Source organism: Desmodus rotundus, chromosome 5 (assembly GCF_022682495.2).
Source record: "Desmodus rotundus isolate HL8 chromosome 5, HLdesRot8A.1, whole genome shotgun sequence".
Lineage (NCBI taxonomy): Eukaryota > Metazoa > Chordata > Mammalia > Chiroptera > Phyllostomidae > Desmodus > Desmodus rotundus.
Genome location: NC_071391.1, coordinates 107,654,461 through 107,674,788, shown reverse-complemented (window position 1 = coordinate 107,674,788; position 20,328 = coordinate 107,654,461). Strand labels below are relative to the sequence as shown.

General features: G+C 40.3%; 1 protein-coding gene across 1 annotated transcript in view; it reads left to right on the top strand.

Moving 5' to 3' along the window:
- The window catches only part of DNAH6 (dynein axonemal heavy chain 6), a 241,862-nt gene that overhangs the window by 79,626 nt on the left and 141,908 nt on the right, over positions 1-20,328 (top strand). The window contains exons 30-33 of the mRNA XM_045193849.3: positions 8,150-8,287; positions 13,064-13,231; positions 17,136-17,284; positions 18,647-18,754. Coding sequence (XP_045049784.2) covers positions 8,150-8,287; positions 13,064-13,231; positions 17,136-17,284; positions 18,647-18,754 — 563 coding nt within the window. The remainder of the gene's footprint in view (positions 1-8,149; positions 8,288-13,063; positions 13,232-17,135; positions 17,285-18,646; positions 18,755-20,328) is intronic.

The following is a 20,328-nucleotide window of genomic DNA, read 5'->3' as shown; positions in this document are numbered from 1 at the left end:
TCAGAGGCCTCCTTTACAATCTTAAAAATTATTGAGACCTCATAAGCTTTTGTTTCTATATGTGGTTATGTCTGTTGAAATACTTACCATGTTAGAATTAAAACTGACACATTTAAAATACTTTTTTAAATTAATGATAATAAATGCATTACAGGTTAGCATAAACACATTGGCTGTGAAAATAACTACGTTCCCCCAAAAAAAGTTTAGTGAGAAGAATGATATTGTTTCATATTTTTGAAAAATCTCTGATGTTTGGCACAATTGGAGACAGCCAGATTCTCGCACCTGCTTCGGCATTCAACCTGTTATTTTGGTTGAAGTATTTGAAGAAAATCTAGCCTCACACAGATATGTAAACAAAAAAGAGAGGGACATTTTAATAACTTTCAGAGAATTGTTGATATTCTTCTTTGAAACCACACCAACACTTGACAAACAGCAGTATCTTAAAGATTATCAGCAATGCGGAAATTGAAACCATATTGATAACTTTTTTATACTCTGTAGTCTCATGAGAGAATGAGAGGAAAAAGGGAAAATCGCATTTTAAAACTATTATGAAAGTGCTCATACCTTACAGACCCCCTGAAAGAAACTCTGGGATTTGCAGGGATCTCCACACGACATTTTGAAAACTGCTATATTTGCATGTTAATTCCCAATTTGGAAAGTCACATCTCTTGAAGCATCTAAAGGATCTTCAGAAAAAGACAAAGGCCATCCTTGTCAATATCCCAGTCAAACATGTGGCAAGAGGAAGACTTCCCATTTTGTCCCCCTCTTATCCATCCCATTGGGAAGGTGGTGGCAGGAGCTTTCTTCAGAGGCAGACACAAGAGAAAACTGCAAATCAGCCACCAGTATCCATGCAGAGGTTACTGAAGGTTAGACTTGGCTTCCTGATGGACTTTCAGGAAGCATACACGAAGGGAAAGAAAGGAGTTTCCAAGGATGCCTCCATCATGTTAGCATCGAGCCTCTTTTTTTGGTAATTTTTTGTTATTTATTTTATTTTTTATTGAAATATAATTGGCATACATTACGATAGTTTCAAGTGTGCAACATAATAATTTGATATATTGCAAAGTGATTACTAAAGTAATTCTAGTTAATATTCATCACCACACATAGTTACAGAATATTTTTTCTTGTGGTGAAAACTTAAAATCTACTCAAACAGTGAGTCTTAAAATTAGGGGAACGTATATGTCATGATCAACATGAAAAACAAAGTAAGTCCCTTTTTTATATACTAAAAGTGATTCCAAGCCCTTAGAGCCCACCTTGTTCAAAAATTGTCTTTTTTACCTTCCTGGAGTCCTACACTCACTTCACTAACAGCTTCAAGGTCGTCAGCAGGGGCGATGCATACCACATGTAATCATTCTGATGGAGAAAAGTTTCTTCCTTCCTTCCTTCCTTTTATTTTTTATCTTTTTTTATTTTTTGTCTTCTGGTGTGACACTGACCCTTGGTGTCACTGATGTGAAGGATGATCCAGGCCGGACAGTCCTCGCACACCACTCAGCCAGCTGTGGCCACTGCCCAACCCTGATGGCCAATACCATTGTGAGCTATGACTTTAAAAACCAAACAAATAAAAATCTTCTTGATAAAAATGTTCAATATACTAGAGACAGAAGAGAACCCCTTCAGTCTGATAAAGAGCATCTAATTACTGATGAAAGACTGAATGATTTCCACCTAAGATCAGAAATAAGACAAGGATGGCGGCTCTGCTCATTTATTCAACATCATGCTGGAGGTCCTGGTCAGAGCAATTATTCCAGAAAATGAAATAAAAAGGCATCTAGATTGAAAGGAAGAAGTAAAACTGTCTCCGTTTATAAAAAGCGTGATCTTGTGTTTAAAAAATCCCGAGGAATATTCACACACACACACAATTAGAACTACTAGTAAATTTCAGCAAGATTGCAGGATACAAGATCAGTATGCAGAAATCATTTGTATTTCTATATAATAGCAACAAACAATCCAAAAAGAAAACTAAGAAAACAATTCCATTTACAATAGGATCAAAAAGAATGAAATACTTCAAATTAGATTTAACAAAAGAAGTTCACATTTATACTTGGAAAACTACAGAGATGTAGAGCCCCTCGGTTACGGAAAAGACATCCGTAAAATATCAGTCTGTAAAGCAGCACCTCCCCGAAGCACGTTTCTTGGAATGCTACTACAACATGTGCAGAAAAACCGAAAAGTCTGTGCTATGCCTCATTTCCCTTCCAGGTTTTCACATCACAGAGTAGCATATTGCACACTGTATAAAGTCCCACAGTTAGGAAAGCTGTTTAGCTTTATTTAATTCAGCAAACCTTAAATGTACTGGCTTGGTTAAAAAGTTCATTATGTTTTTTCCATATGATGGCTCTAGTAGTACTTAGTGGTCTTTAACTTCATTCAAAACAATTTTATTAGATTGTATTGTGACAGCTGTCATATCAACGTGCATTAAAAAAGAACTTATCAAAATTAGTGAATTTTTGTGCATCCATTTCAATATTGAAAATGGAAAGCAATACATAACCCTTTCAGTATATTATGCTTTATTATTTCAAGAAAGGTAAAAATGCAACTAAAATGCAAAAACAAAGATTTGTGCAGTGTAGGGAGAAGGGGCTGTGACTGATCAAACACGTCAAAAGTGGTTTGCAAAGTTTCTTGGTACTGTTGACATTTTGGCCAAGTAATTCTTTGCTGTGGGGCTGTCTTATACATTGGAAGATGTTTAGCAGCACCCCTGGCCTCTACCCACTAGAAGGCAATAGCAGGAGATAGCCGACATACTCAAAATATCCAAATCAATAAAGTTATTGGTGAAAATGAAAAGCATGTCTTTTATTTTATAGAAAAAAGTAACGGACTTTTTGGCCAACCCAGTATTTGACTATTGAGGCATTTTGGTCACTAACACACAGAGCTAATATTCTCATTTTTCTAAAAGTTCAAAGAAATTAAAGAGAACCTAAATAAATGGAAATATATCCCATCTTAATGGATCAGAAAACTTATTACTAATATGACAATTCTCCCTAACTAGACCTATAGATTCAATGCAGTCTCTATCAAAGTCCCAGCTGCCTTTTGGCAGAAATTGACCAGCTTATCGTAAAGTGTATGTGGAAATTCAAGGGACCCAAAATAGCCAATAATCTTGGAGGGGAAAAAGAAACGAAGTTGGGGAACTTATACTTCCCAATTTCAAAACTCACTACAAGGCCACAGAAATCAGGACAGTGTGGTCACTGGCTGGCATAAGGATATACAAATGGATCAACAGAATAGAATTAAGAGTTCATAAATAAATCTTTTACAGTAAATTGATTTTTGACAAGAGTGCAAAGATAATTCAATGCTCAATAGTGTTTTCAACAAATAGTGCTGGGGCAACTGGATAGCCACATGCAAAAAAGAAAAAAAAAATGAAGTTGAACCCCTTTCTTACCCTACATACAAAAACTAACTCAAAGTGGATCAAAGACTAAGTATGTAGTGGCTAAAACAATAAAACTCTTTTTTTTTTCTTTTCTAAATTTTTATTGTTATTCAATTACAGTTGTCTGCCTTACCCCACCCCAGGTTGGTTCGGCTGGGATGGGGTAAAACTCTTAAAAGACAACATAGGCGTAAATCTTCGTGACACTGGATTATGCAAAGGCTTCTTAGAGTTATGACACCAAAAACACAACTAAAAGAAAAACTGGATAGGCCTGACATTATCAACGTTAAAAACGTTTGTTTTTCCAAGTATAGCATCAAGAATGTGAAAGTAAAACCCACAAGTGGGAGAAAAAATTTGCAAATCATGTATCTGATAAGGGATTTGAATCTCAAATATATAAAGAACTATTGCAACTCCTTTATAAAAAGACAGATAACCTAATTTCAAAGTGGGCAAGGAGTTGGACAGCTCTCCAAAAATGTAGAAATAGCCAGTAAATACGAGGAAGGATTATCAACATCAGCCATTGATTGGGGAAATGCAAACTCACACTACAATGAGATGCCACTTCATACCCACTGGGACAGCTGTGATTAAAAAGACAGACAATGACGAGCGCTAGCCAGGATGTGGAGAGACCGAAACCCTCATACACTGCTGTTGGGGATGTGAAAAGGTGCAGGTACTGCAAAAAACAGTTCAAGGGTTCTTTTTAATGTGAAACAGAGTCACTATAGTACCTAGGAACTCCACTCCTTGGTATAGTCATTGCCCAGAGAGATGAAAATATATGTCCACGCAAAACACAAATGTTCGCAGCAATATTATTTATAATAGTCAAAAAGTAGAAACACCCCAAATGTTTATCAACCAATGAAAGTCTAAATAAAATATAGTCTATCCATATGTGGTTAGGGCCTAAAATTAAGGCTTAATATTATATGTTGCTTTAAAATCTGGTAAAGTTGGGAGGGTCTCAAATGGCTAACTGCAAGTTCCCCTCCCACCACTATACCTACTGATAATGTCCCCTAGTCAAAGAACTCTTCTTATCAAAGGGATGGGGCACAGTTCCTGCTTATCCCTGGCAGGTGTCAGTTCCTTGCCAACCTGCAGAACTATTCAAACAAGCTTATAACATCTTCCCATGGAAACCAGGGAACACCCTACCTTCTCAGTACTAGAAAGGCTGCCTCCCATAGCCAAGATAAAGAAGCAACCCAGGTGCCTGTGAATAGATGATGAAGAAGAAGTGGTACATATATATACAATTAAATATTTTTCAGCCGTAAAAATGAATGAAATCTCACCATTTGTGACAACATGTATAGTTTAGAGAAAAACAAACACCATGTGATTTTATGATATGTACTTTTAAAGAATAAAATAAATCAACAAACACAATAGAAACAGACTCATAGATACAGAGAACAGACTAACTATTGCCAGCTGAGAAGGGTTTGGGGGACTGGGGAGAAGGGTAAAGGGGGTAAGGGCTACAAACTGGTAGTTACAAAATAGTCACAGCGATGTAAAGTACAGCACAGGGAATACAGTCAATAATTTTGTAATTACTACGCATGGAGCCACTTAGATACTTGAGATATCAGGAGATCACTCTGTAAAGTACATGATTGTCTAAGCATCATGTTATATACCTGAAACTAATACAAAATGATATTGAGTATAAACTGTAACTGGAAAATAAAATTAAAAAAATTCAAACTATACAGAAAGAGCCAAAGTTAAAAGTAAAATTTTTCCTCCCTTTTCACATCACTCAGTACCATTTTCCAGAGACAAATTTTCTGATTGTGCTTGTGTGTTCCTAGTTCTTCTGGTGATTGTTATTAGCTGTAAAAACATGCATTTTTTACTATGTCAACTTTACATATATCAACTTTGAACATTACCTGCTAACTGATTAAATCGAGATTTTATTAGATATGACCCTCCAGCTTTCTATTCCAACTTCGCTTCCTGGTTTTCATTAGTTATATAATATCGTTCTACCATGTCGAGGTTTATGAAATTGCATAATTATTATTCTATAATTATTCTCTCTCTGCTTTGCCTAGGGGGGTGAGTATAAAAATGTAAACCCATCATTCGGGACTTGTGAGGGCAAGGGTGGTTTATGGGGTTTAATGGCACCGTTGGGCCCGTGGAGAAGGCCAGTACACACACCATGACCCTTCACCATTCAAAGGAGAACATTCCAAGCATCAGAGTTAATGTGTTATTTTTTATTTTCTTCTCAACTTTCTTTACTTCTTCTAGAACAGTGTTTTTCAAACTTCGGTGTGCTTGAGAATCACCAGGGGATCTTATTAAAATGCATATTCTAATTCTGTAGAATGCGTAGTTGGGGGGAGGGGGAGAAATTGAAATTTTGCATTTCTAACATCTCCCCAGATGATGCAATTTGATACTGGTCCACCTTGAGAAGCCAAGTTCTTGAGAAGCTGTGGGTCTCAAAGTGCGAACTCTGGACCAACAGCATTAGCATCACCTGGCAACTTGTCAGAAATGCAGATTATCAGGCCCCAGCCCAGACCTCCCGACTGAGAAACTGGCTCTGAAGCCTAGCAATCTGAGGTTCTTAACAAGCCCTCCGGCTGATCATTATCACACTCACTGTTGTAGGACATGCTCAGCTGCCACTGTTCTTTGTAACTTGGTTTTGCTTCTTGTATTTCCTTTTTATTTTGCTGGAATACTTCCTTGAGCATTTTTTTCCATTTGAGTTTATGGATATTCTGGACTGTCTTTATCTAGCCATCGGCTTCATTGATAATTTGGTACAAGGAGGAATCATAGGTTTAAAATAAGTTTTCCTCATGATTTTGAAAGCTTTACTTCATTGTCTTCTAGCACCTGTTTTGCTACTGATAAGAATGATAATAGCTTAATATGTTTGAGGGGGGTGAGTAATATTTTGCTTTCTTTCTCTATGGAAGCTTAAAGGGTTTTTCCTTGATCCTCGGAGTTCTGAAATTTTACCAGGCTGGATCTAGATAAGACAGTTTTATTCTTTCATTTTGTTTGACATTTGTTCTATTTTTTAATCAGAGAATGTATTACTTTCTCCAGCTTAGTACAACTTAATTTCATTCCTTATTTATCATTACATCTCTGTTCTCTGCTCTGGACCTCCTACATCTGTTCTTCACTTCTCTTAAATATTCTATTTTATTTTGTTTGTTTAAAGAAATTTTATTTGTGTAGATTGTTTTTCACATAATACTCTTATTTTATCTTTTAAACAACAATCCCCAACATAAACGTATTAAAAATATATTAGAGTGGTGGGTATATCTCACAGAATCCAAAAAAGAGTGGAGCGGGGCAGGGACTAGGGCAACATCAAGGTCATCCTTGGCTATAGGAGTTTGAGGGTCGTCTCTGTATAAGTTTGCCAAGAAAGTGGCAGGTTTACATTTCAAATTTCAGAACTGGGATTCTAACTGGCAAGCTGGGTTCAGGCAACCACCCCTAGACCCATGGGCTGTATTAAAAGACAAATACCATGTGATTTCACTTATATGTAGAATGTAATAAACACACAAACAAAACAGAAACAGACTCACAAATACAGAGAACAGACTGAGAGCTGTCAGAGGGGAGGGGAACTAGAGGGGCTGGGTGAAAAGGGTGAAGGGATTAAGCAATATGAATTGGTAGTTGCAGAATAACCAGAGATGTACATTACAGCCTAGGGAATATAGTCGATAATATCAAGATAAATAGGTACAGGGCCAGGTGGTGCTTAAAGCAGAGAGGGACCACTTTGTAAAGTACATGATTTTCTAGCCACTTGGCTGTTCATCTGAAAGTTATACAAAATAATAGTGAATGCAAACTGTCCTTGAAAAATAAATTTTAGAGTATATTCTGAATTCCCAAAGTTAGGCTAATGAATAAACTTTTGGAACATAACTCAGAAAGATAAACTAAAGCATATTAAAATTTTTAAGATTTTATTTGAGCAAAAATAAATTTGAGTTAGGCAGCACCAGACTGTGGAGTGGTTGGCAGTGCTCCACTGGCAGGAGCTAGAGGAATGACTTTTATAGAGAAAAGGCAGAAACAAAGCAAAGAAATTATTTGATTGGCTATTTTTGTACCGATGCTGAATCCAAAAATTCAAGTCTCCAAGGGAAATTATACTTTAGATGGCCACGTGCACATTCATGCTCCCCTGCCATTAGGATTCTGCTGTGGTTGGGACCGCCACCCTCACCTGCACAGCTCGGCTTCGCTCGGCGGTGCCTGTGTGGTCCAGCCTCCGCAGCAGCTTGTCGAGACCAGGAAAGCTCTCCTTCGTGAAATTCTTCAAGGTGTTTTTCAAGTCCTTAAGTGTGTCTATTCCATATGTTTCTTTGAGAACCTGTCAAGTATTTACATAAGTCACTGAAGGTTATGAAAAAGCAGGAAAATTGGTAAGATTATTATTGTATTTAAAAATAAAAAATCAGCTTCAAATTCTTTAGAGAGAAACAAAAAGATGTTTCCTCTAATAGAAAGATGTTAATTTCTGACACAGGCCAGTATTCACATAAAACGATTGCTTATTCGCACACGCTGCCTGTTTTCTCTTTTATATTTCAGTTCATAATTTAACTTTTGAAGGAGTTGCACTATGGCATACCCAGTTGAACGGCATTATTTTGATTTCAGATGATGGGGCGCTTCTTTAGCGGTCTGGCACAGTCAGGAGCCTGGTGCTGCTTTGATGAATTTAATCGAATTGACATAGAAGTTTTGTCAGTGATTGCCCAGCAACTCATTACCATTAGGAATGCCAAAGCCGCAAAGGTAAGGTGTGCATGCAGGTAGCATTTCTTCAGTTCGTAATTAACTTGCAGCATGCTGCATTTTAGGTAAGACAGTGCTAACTTTAGCCTGACTATTACTCATTTCCAGTGTAATCAGTGAGTACTACAGCAATACGACATACATGGGAGAATTAATTCCTCATCCAGACAACACAGAAACAACCGTATGTCAGAGCTGTGCTGGGATCTGGGGACACAGAGTTGGCCAAACCAAGCTCCTGCCCGCGTGGAACTCTGTTCTTCCAATCCCAACACACATACACACACACACACACACACGCACATCTCCCCCTTTCTTCTTCACCTTTCCTGTTCTTGACATTAACATTTACTTCTCTGCTATGTTTCTCTAATGTTGCTACTACTTCTGGGCTCCACTGCCTTCACAGTGGCCCCCCGGCTGAGCCTAGTGCTGGTGGAGAGATTGGAGAGGAGTCCTGGGAAATCCAGAATCCACTGGACAGGAAAAGCCAAGGAGGGTGGAATCAGATGAAGATACAAATGTGGCCCCACTATTTAAAAAATGTTCGGCCCATGTGAGCATGTTTCTAGAGAACGGGTTCATATTGGGAGGCTGAGTGCAGTGAGGATGGACCAAGTCCCTAGCACTCTGTGTGGGCCTTCTGAGATAATGGTCATATAAACGCCAAAGGGCAGCCTGATGTTCAGACTGTATAAGCCAGAACAGCCCTGCCAGTTGCATAATGTTTAAATAGCCACTGCCCCAAGTCTCTGAAGGGTCCCCCCACCACTAACTTGGCCCTTCCTGAAGAGCCCCTGACCTCCCCAGGATCCAGGCATAGGGCTCATGACGACATAGCAAAAAGGGCCTCTGGATCCAACTCTAGCTCCAGGGACATGGGCCATTCTTACTGGAAGGTGCCCTGCTAAAGAGTTAAATATTTTAATTATCACCTCTGCAAAAAATCAAATTACAGAACAAGTAAAAACAAAGCAGAAATTGTAATTTAATGAGCTGCTTAACTATACAAGTTGTACTTTCCACTTATTTTATCTTCACACCAAACCTACGTGAAGGAGATAGCATTTTCCAAAGGTTACTTACAGGTGAAAAGTATACAAAGAAATTTTAAAATATTTCTTGGAACACTATAGACCTAAATCTATGTGACCCTAAAGTCTGCATTCCTTAACTACACACTCTCCTGCCTCCCAGATCCTCTGGAAAGGCCTGTATTAAATGCAGGGGCCTCCAGATGTAGCATAACTCATAAGTCATTTTCACCTGCTGAGCAATTAGCTGAGAGCAAACTTTAGGGGAAAAGAGAAAGAGGACCACAGAAAAGGGAGGAGGAATCGAAGCCTTGCCAACTAGAGACCAACCGTGTGAGGTCAAAGAAAGTAGAAGGAGACTTCCAGCCAAGATGGAGGTGTAGGTAGATACACTTCACGTCCTCCCACAACCAAAAGAAAGACAAAAACAAATTTAAAAACAAAAAATAACCAGAACTGCCAGAAAGTTGAACTGTATGGAAGCCTGACAACCAAGAAGTTAAAGAAGAAACATTCATTCAGACTGGTAGGAGCACCAGAGACAGGCAGCCAGGGTGGAGAGGATTCGAGGCAAGAAGCCAGCTGGAGGATTGGGCAGGTGAGGTGGTGGCTGGTGGAGCGGGCAGTCCCACATCTGCATGTGGATAAACCAGGAGGAACAACTGGGGAGTGAGACTGACCGTGCAACCCAGGGTTCCAGCACAGGGAAATAAAGCCTCAAAACCTCTGGCTGTAAAAACCTGTGTGGGTAGTGGCAGCAGGAGAAACTCCCAGCCTCATAAGAGAGTTTGTCTGAGAGACCCACAGGGTCCTAGAATGCACACAAACCCACCCATCTGGGAATCAGCACCAGAATGGCCCAATTTGCTTGTAGATAGTGGGGGAAGTGACTGAAAACTGGCCAAGAGCCGAGCAAGTGGCATTATTCCCTCTCTGACCCCTCCCCCACATATACTGCCACTACACTGAGGAGTGGGTTGCCCCACCCTGGCAAATACCTAAGGCTCCACCCCTTAAAACATAACAGGTGCGCCAAGACAAAAAAAAACATGGCCCAAATGAAAGAACAGATCAAAGCTCCAAAAACAGAACTAAGTAAGAAGAGATAGCCAACCTATCAGATGCAGAGTTCAAAACACTGGTAATCAGAATGCTCACAGAACTGGTTGAGTATGGTTGCAAAACAGAGGAAAAAGTGAAGGCTGTGAAAAGTGAAATAAAGAAAAATACACAGGGAACCAACAGTAATGGAAGGAACCCAGGACTCAAATCAATGATTTGGAGCAGAAGGAAGAAATAAACATTCAACCAGAACCAAATGAAGAAACAAGAATTCAAAAAAATGAGAAAAGGCTTAGGAACCTCTGGGACAACTTTAAACATTCCAACATCCAAACAATAGGGGTCCCAGAAGGTGAAGAGGAAGAGCAAGAAGTTGAAAACTTATTCAAAAAAAAATGAAGGAGAGCTTCCCCAATCTGGCCAACAAAATAGACTTCAGGAAGTCCAGGAAGCTTAGAGTCCCAAAGAACTTGGACCCAAGGAAGCACAAACCAAGGCACATCATAATTGCATACGCCAAGATTAAAGATAAGGAGAGAATCTTAAAAGCAGCAAGAGAAAAGGACACAGTTATCTACAAAGGAGTTCCCATAAGACTATCAGCTGATTTCTCAAAAGAAACCTAACAGGCAAGAAGGGGCTGGAAAGAAGTATTCAAAGTCATGAAAAGCAAGGACCTACATCCAAGATTATTCTATCCAGCAAAGCTATCATGTAGAATGGAAGGGCAAAAAGTACTTCCCAGATAAGGTCAAGTTCAAGGAGTTCATCATCACCAAGCCCTTATTATATGAAATGTTAAAGGGACTTACCTAAGAAAAAAAAGATCAAAACTGAACAGTTAATGATAACAAACTCACAATTATCAGCAACCAAACCTAAAAATAAACAAAAACAAAAACAAAACTAAGCAAACTTCTAGAACAAGAACAGAATCACAGAAATGGAGATCACACAGAGGGTTATCAGCAAGGAGGGGGAGGGGGAACAATGGGAGAAAGGTACAGGGAATAAGAAGCATAAATGGTAGGTAGAAAATACACAGGAGGAGGTGAAGAACAGTATAGGAAATGTAGAACCCAAAGAATTTATATGTAAGACTCATGGACATGAACTAAGGGCAGGGAATGCTAGTGGGAGGGGGTAAGTGCAGGTTGGAGGGGGATAAAGAGGAGGAGAAAATGGGACAACTATAATAACATAATCAATAAAGTATATTTAAAAAAATTAAATAAAGCCAAATATGTAACCCCCTCAAAAAAAAAAAAAAAAAAAAAAGAGAAAGTAAGCCCTCAAAAGGAGGACTTTTGAGAGTAACCAAATCTCATCCTCAGTTTTGCCAGGGGCCAGATGAGATAGTTGGAATGAGATGAAAAAAACTAAAGCACAGAAATTTACAGATTTGAACAACACAAACAGGAATTTCATGGCAGCAGGACTATGTCCAGTTGTACCATCCAGCATCTCCTCCTGGATATGACACATCTCCCAGCCCTGTCCCCGTCTTCCCCTGTACTCTTCACGTTGTTCACAGTGCCTTCACCCAGCGCACCCCCTAGACCTGGAATTCACCTTGCATTTTCCCCATTACTATCGACCCCAGAATCTAATCCGCCAAGCCCATGTACCGTACTTTTATCTGCTAGATGCGGCATGTCCCCGATGGTAACCCCATAATTCTGGCTCTCATCATCCTCCTGATAACAATTCCTTACTGGGCTCCTGTCCAACTTCTCCACTGCCATCTTTGACCCTATCACTCCGCTCAAAATTCTTCTCTGCTACCCCCCACCACACACACACACACACACACACACACAGGACAAAATCTAAATTCCTTAGTCTAGCATACAATATTCCTGATGATCAAGCTCTGGCCTACTTACACATTCCTCCTAGAAATTTACCCTTGAGTACAGTGTATAGCTGGTCATTCCCTGAACATGCAATGTATTTTTTTGTTCCTGCTTCCTTTGACTGAAGTAACTGACCAGCTTGTCCATGTGAGATGGCCCTCCTCATTTCTCAGTTCTCCAGCAGGCTTCCCTGCCCCTCCCATGGGCCTTGTTCCCTGTTGGCTTTGCACACAGCTCCACTCCAGCATCCAGTGCACGGCATGGTCACAGTTTCCAGGTCTCACTCGGCAAGCCCAGGAGCTTCTAGGGGGCTCAGAATGAGTCTTCTTCAGCTCTCTACATCCATGCATAACCCATTGCCTCACCTGCAACAGATGCTTACCACATGTTTTCTGTTGAATAAAACTAAAGGGCTAATGCCAGTGACACAGCTGGGCCTCAATCACCCAAGGACTAAGATCAGATTAGAATTTCTTGGGGAAAACCAAAAGTGGGGATGGAGAGGTTTAGTGTCCGTTAAGTCTTAAGGTGAATTGAAGAGGCTCAGCAAAAGGTATTGAGACCTAGAAGATTGTAGGACTGGGCAGAAGGAGACAGTTGGGCAAGGCGGGGGCAGAGAGGCAGAGAACAGGAAACACTGAGCTCAGAAGAGATTGGGAGTGGGTAGAAGCAGGAAAGAAATGTTCCCTGTTGTCCAACAGCAGGATTCAGATCTCTGCCTGAATGTTCCATTACACAAATTTTGACCCCAGTAGTAATCACATGAAAGAATTTACAAATGTCTGGAGAAGTGTTAACTTATACTTTTTCTTTCCTTTAAACAGCTCTCCAGATTCATGTTTGAGGGGCGGGAAATAAAGTTGGTTATGACTTGTGCAGCCTTCATCACGATGAATCCTGGATATGCCGGCAGAACCGAGTTGCCAGATAATTTGAAAGCCCTGTTTAGACCTTTTGCAATGATGGTTCCAAATTACGCCTTGATCGCAGAGGTGAGCTTCACATTATAAAGCAGAAAAAATTGAAGCTTGTTTATTTTATTTGCCGTTTGAGCCTATTGAAGTAGAAAGTTTCCTTTATGGATGCACCCTGGCAAAGGTCGTACATCATTTGCTCATTAAGAGTAGATACATTTGTTATTGCTTGTTATGTTTTGTTCTCTCTCCCTCTGTGTGTGTGTGTAAATGTTATAGCCTAATGCCTAGAATGGTATCTGGAATACAGTACGTCCTTAACACTGGAATGAATCCATGAGTTCAATTAAGCAATTCATTGAGGTATATCAGTTTGTCTCTAGAAGTTAAAATGTCCAGACTCAATCTAAAAATACTGTATTACTCTCATTTCTCTTTGTGCATTATTCTTTACTAGAGCAATGCTGATCACTATGATGGAGGGTGGGGCTTGGTCTGTAAGTCTGCATCAGCTTAGTAAAAAAGTCATCATTAATCAATTAATTATACTGCATTTGTCCTTTCTGTGTCTACCTAGGAATCTTTCTATTTAAACTGGTTTTTGTTTCTTGGCCCTGTTTACAAAGGTATAATTTACATGCAGTAAAGTGCACAGATCACAGGAGCACAACTCAGGGAATTCTTACACGTGGTGGTTCTACACATCTAAACAACGAAGCACAATATTCTGCCCTCTCGGCCAGTGCTTGTTCTGATTACTAGTAGTGGACCTATCTTACTCACACTGACAGGGACTGGAGGATCACCAGTCGAGCACCTGTGTGACCATCACGACCAAAACATAGGACATTTTCAGGACTCTAGAAGGCCTCTTGTGCTCAGCACTGCATTTTATAACAAGGAATACTATCCCTTTTACAATGAATTTTCCAGAAAGCACAGAATATTCCTGTGGCTAATAATTCCTTTGCTAACATCTAATTTAACATATTCCTTTACGGACTTCTGGCCAAGATGGAGGCGTAGGTAGACACACTGTGCCTCCTCACACAACCAAAAGAAGGACAACAACAATTTAAAAACAAAAAACAACCAGAACTGACAGAATATAGAACTGTATGGAAGTCTGACAACCAAGGAGTTAAAGAAGAACCTTTCATCCAGACCTGTAGGAGGGGCAGAGACAGGCAGCCAGGCAGAGAGGATTGTGGCAAGGTGGAGGCTGGCGGACCCAGCGAGGTGGCAGATTGTAGGGGGCGGGGGAGGGCAAAGCTGCAGCTGGTGGACTGGGTAACAGACCGCACAACCTAGGGCTCCAGCCCGGGGAAATAAAGCCTCAAACCACTGATTGAAAACACCTGTGGGGGCTGAGGCAGCAGCAGGAGAAACTCCCAGCCTCACAGGAGAGTTCGTTAGAGAGACCCACAGGGGCCTAGAATGTACACAAACCCACTCGGGAAGCAGCACCAGAAAAGCCCAATTTGAGTGTAGGTAGCAGAGGGAGTGACTGAAATCTGACAGAGAGTGGAGGAAGCACCATTGCTCCCTCTCAGACCCCTCCCCCATGTACAGCATTACACTGCAGCGACCAGCCTTACCCCGCCCCAGTGAATACCTAAGGCTCTGCCCCTTTACATAACAGGCATGCCAAGACAAAAAAAAAAAATGGCCCAAATGAAAGAACAGATCAAAGCTCCAGAAAAAATGCAACTAAGCAATGAAGAGATAGCCAACCTATCAGATGTATTGTTCAAAATACCGGTAATCAGGATGCTCACAGAATTGGTTGAATTTGGTCACAAATTAGATGAAAAAATGAAGGCTATGCTAAGAGAAACAAAGGAAAATGTATAGGGAACCAATAGTGATGGGAAGGAAATTGGAACTCAAATCAACAATGTAGACCAGAAGGAAGAAAGAAACATCCAACCAGAACAGAATGAAGAAACAAGAATTCAAAAAAATGAGGAGAGGCTTAGGAACCTCCAGGAAATCTTTATATGTTCCAACATCCAAATTATAGGGGTACCAGAAGGAGAAGAGGAAGAACAAAAAATTGAAAACTTATTTCAACAAATAATGAAGCAGAACTTCCCTCATCTGGCAAAGGAAATAGAGTTCCAGGAAGTCCAGGAAGCTCAGAGAGTCCCAAAGAAGCTGGACCCAAGGAGGAACACACCAAGACACATCATAATTACATTACCCAAGATTAAAAATAAGGAGAGAATCTTAGAAGCAGCAAGAGAAAAGGACACAGTTACCTACAAAGGAGTTTCCATAAGACTGTCAGCTGATTTCTCCAAAGAGACCTTACAGGCAAGAAGGGGCTGGCAAGAAGTATTCCAAGTCATGAAAGGCAAGGACCTACATCCAAGATTGTTCTATCCAGCAAAGCTTTCATTTAGAATGGAAGGGCAGATAAAGTGCTTCTCAGATAAGGTCAAGTTAAAGGAGTTCATCATCACCAAGCCATTAGTATATGAAATGTTAAAGGGACTTATCTAAGAAAAAGAAGATAAAAAATATGAACAGTAAAATGACTGCAAACTCACAGTTATTAACAACCACACCTAAAACAAAAACAAAAGCAAACTAAGCAAACAACTAGAATAGGAACATAATCACAGAAATGGAGATCACATCGAGGGTTATCAACAGGGGAGTGGGAGGGGGAGAGAGGGGGGAAAGGTACAGAGAATAAATAGCATAAATGATAGGTGGAAAATAGACAGGGGGAGGGTAAGAATAGTGTAGGAAATGTAGAAGCCAAAGAACTTATATGTATGACCCATGGACATGAACTATAGAGGGGCAATGTGGGAGGGAGGGGGTGTGCAGGATGGAGTGGAGTGAAGGGGGGAAAATGGGACAACTGTAATAGCATAATCAATAAAATATATGTAAAAATAAAAATTAAATAAAAAAATAAATTAAATATTCCTTTATATGAAGTAAAAATAATTACCTAAGAATAGAATAAACCATGCCCAAACCTACCATTAGAAAAATTACAACTTTTGTTAGTACAGTGCTTACATCATCTTACAGGCCCCCAGCACCTCCCGTGGTCGTGGTGGGGCAGCAGGCTGTTAAGGCAGGGGGCATCTCCCTTCTAGGCCTTCTGTGGACATGGGCAATGAATGTCTGTGCTCATTGTCTAAAGCTGGTAAGAAGAAGACCGGGTTTAGATCTCAGTCCATCATTGTGTTCGTATCTCATGTTTCATTGTTTTATTACTCAGTAATTAATTGAAGAAATTTAAATATCTGGTCTATGGAGTGCCATTCCCACTGTTACAGATTGAACGAGTCAGGGTCTGTCATCAGTAAATGTTCTCAATCACCTGCAGTGTGCAGAACTCTGTGCTCACAGGCAGTGACAGAGCAAACAGACAGACAGCAGTAAGAAATCTCTGCATCGTTTCAAATCCCAATTGTGAGGTCACCCGCAGTGATTCGCATCAGCTCCGGGTTGGAGGAAAGGTCCACACCCAAGTCCGCTATTATTGTTGATTATTAACTGAGGATGCAGAACCTTGTCAGAGGCAAAGTAGCCTCTAGGGCAGGGGAGAGTCTGCAGACCTTCGTGTAGCTTCCCTTGACTCCAAGCAAGCCTACAGGGAGCGCCCTGCCATCACTGATGCCGCCAGAAGTGAGAAGCTCAAGTCTTGCTTTCGCACTCAGGCCGTATAACACCATCCGACCTCCAAGATGTGAACATTTTCAAGCAGTGGACTCTCTATTCTTTGAATCAGACATCCCTATAGAAAGAAAGCAGAATCCGTGCTCAGGCCTCCCACATAATATCCCACCTTCCACCTCCTTGTGGCACAGAAATCCCTTTTCCCTTCAATCTTTACATTTCTCTGTTAAATGATATAGCAACTTGGAGAGCTCTAATGCCTAAAGTAGACTTTGAATACATTGGTATTATGCTAATATATTTTTTCAATATAACAAGCATTGCATTGTACTTTTTCCAGGTAATTCTCTACTCTGAAGGATTTGAGTCCAGTAAAACATTAGCAAGGAAAATGACTCAGATGTACAAGCTTTGCAGTGAGCAGCTCTCCCAGCAAGACCACTATGACTTCGGCATGAGAGCTGTGAAGTCTGTGCTGGTCATGGCCGGGTAAGAGACCGAGCTGGTCAACAGTGAAATTTCAAAATGTAATCAAATGTGTTAAACGGGTAATCCACAAGCAGCTGTTAAAGTCGTATACAAAGTGGTTAATAACTTAGCTGCTGCTATTGTCATCACTCCCATCTTGCCACCCCATTCCACAGTGAAAGGGGGCTTCTCCCCTCATTCCATGTCAGTTCTCCACCAGGAGGCCCCGTCTGAGCCTGACTCTAGACTAGGCTTTGGCTAGCCTTCATTTCCCCTGAATTTATCACATACATTGGGTTTTGGTGAACAGAAGTCTTCACCAACATAAGATCAATGACTAGACTTAAAAGGCATACAGTTCGTTGTGCATATCCGACAATTAAGTCATGCACGTCACCTGACAAAGCCTGAAGCATTTGGAAACTTCCGTTTTGTCCTTGTCTTCAGTCCAGGCCTTTGTCCAAGTCTTTACCTCTGGCTTTATTGTACCCAAGACTGAAAGCTGCTTTCTAGTTTCTAGTAAAACATGAGCCTTTTCTCTTTTCAGGCCCCAACTTCTCCCTTTGTATCTTGTAAAACTCCTGCCTCTGGAATCCTGGGCGTGTCCACAATCTCTGAGGGAATGCGTCTCCTCTCCAGTAGTACTTCCCTGCAGGCCGTGACTTGCTAGTCTGTCTGGGCTCTGCACACTGAGGGTCCCTTCAGGCTGGCTCCTCTGTCCCTGGGTTTTGCAGGGGAGCAAATATCTCTGCCCTTCCACAGCCTCTCTTCTTTGTTTAACCTCCAGATACAGCATTTCTTCTCTTCACAGGATTGCTACATTAGGAGAAGGAATATGGAGTTCAGATTCACTTGCACTCAAAGAACACAACCACAGCCCAGTGGGTGGGGCAGACAAATGAGCAATCATCCAGGGTGCTAGTAGTGAGGGCAACCAAAGGGCTGTGCCCAAGGTTTGCCCTGAGGGAAGGAGGGACTTTCAGGAGGAGCCAGTGACTGGATTGGGTTCTGAAGGGGAGATAAGAGCCAGCAAAGGAGAAAAGCAGGGTGTTCTGGGTTGAGATAAAGAAAGTCACAAGGATGTACATCATCATGATGGCTTCAGGGATGCCTGTAAATTCAGGGAGGATTGATGCAGGAGGTTGAGAAAATGTCCTTGTCATTCTCCTCAAAGCTATGTAGCCAGTACCTGACTTCTGCGCATGCTCCGATGGAGATGGACACTCAGGTTGAAGGGAGCAGGACCCTCCCCTTCCAGCGGGAACTGCAGTGGGCACCGCCCACACCGCTTTCTGCACATGGAATCCCTGATCCATGGGTTTGGAAAATCATGTTCAATAGTACTTTCTCATAATGTCGCCTGAATTATTCTTTTCAATTTAGGTCTTTAAAAAGAGAGAACCCAGACCTAAATGAAGATGTGGTGTTGATAAGAGCTTTAAGGGACTCCAACCTGCCCAAGTTCCTAACAGATGATGCGCTTCTGTTCAGGTAAGCTCCTAGATGTTCCAGAGTGAAGCATGGCTACCGTGCAGAGGTAAGGGATAGTCCCATCTGCAAACATGTCTGTCTCTAACGAGATAATGACTTTCTCATCTTTTCTAGAGATACTGCATTTTAAAGTACATGAGTGTAAAATAAAGGCACTAAAATTTTAGCATCCATCCAATTATTTGTTTTTTCTCCTCAAAATATTGATCATCAGGCAGTGTGCTATACAAATTAGCATTTGGTTATAAGTTCCTGATCTAAGAAATTTCCCACCTCCCAAGAATCGGATTTGGGCTTAACATAAATGTGATTGCTTTTATCAGTTTATTTCTACTTTTATTATTTATTTTTATGTTTATCTAAGACATATACATGGTAGTAGTTTTAAAAATAAAAGTGTCATTAAGTAGTCTCATGAAAAACAGCAGTTCCCTGCCCTTCACCAACTTTCCAAAGGCATTTTCCTTGGTTTGTTCATTCATTCATTCATTTTACTATTTCCCTCCATTTTTTAGTCCCATGTTTTTTTCATTTTTTTATTTTTCAGTTTTAGATATTATCTATTAAGTTATTAACAGGGAAATGAAGCTCTTCTCCTTGACCTACCCTCTCTGTATATTGCAATATAATGAGCTAAATATCTAGGATTTCAATAACTTATCATAGCTACATAAATGTTATCCACAGCTGAGCAATATTTCCCTGGTTATTAAATTGTCTGGCTTGTTGTTTTCCCTACATTTGTTATTTTAGTTCTCATTTTTAACCCTTTACCTACTTTCCTATAAATCTAACATTAATTTGTCTCCAAGTTCTCCCAGAGTGTAAGCCTCCTAAAAACAAACAAAAAAGTCTTCAATTAAACAAAATATTCTATTGAATTTCACTCTGGAGCTCTGTGCTCTGCTCTGCTCTGGACTGGTTACCTGTGACCCCTGGTGCACATCTGCCATCAGGGGTTTCCATCTACGACTCAGCTGGGGATTCCCTTTGCCTTTGTTTTCCACTGGTGCCTGTGCTTCCCAGAATATGCGTCTACTCCCTTTTGGTAGGGTGCAATGATGAAAATTCCTATACAGTTACCTTTGCACACTTATGATATTTGTATAATTGAGATTCCAGGAAGTAAATTTGCTAAGTCATAGGGTAATGGGTATTTTTAATTTAAATATCCTACCAAGATGTCCTCCATAGACATTTTACATTTATATAAATGGTTTTGTAAAATTGCCCATTTCCCTTTGAATGTTTCAAAGAGGAACCAAAAGTCTTTAGTGCGTGCATTTCTTTAATTATTAGTGTCATTTCTTGTGATCATTAGTCCTGTATATTCATTATTCTAAGAGCATTTTTCTATTTTGCTCTTTTACTTATTGATTTTTAGGAACTCATAAACTCTATCTGGTATAAAAATTGGAAATATTTCTCCATCGTTCATTCTTTAAGTCTGTATATAAAGTCTTTTATTTCACAGAAGTTTGGTTTTTTACTTGTTTTTATTTTTTCACTTTGTTGACATCTTTTTACAGTTGTAGATTTCTCATCTTTCTTAGAAGGACCTTTTTACCCCATGG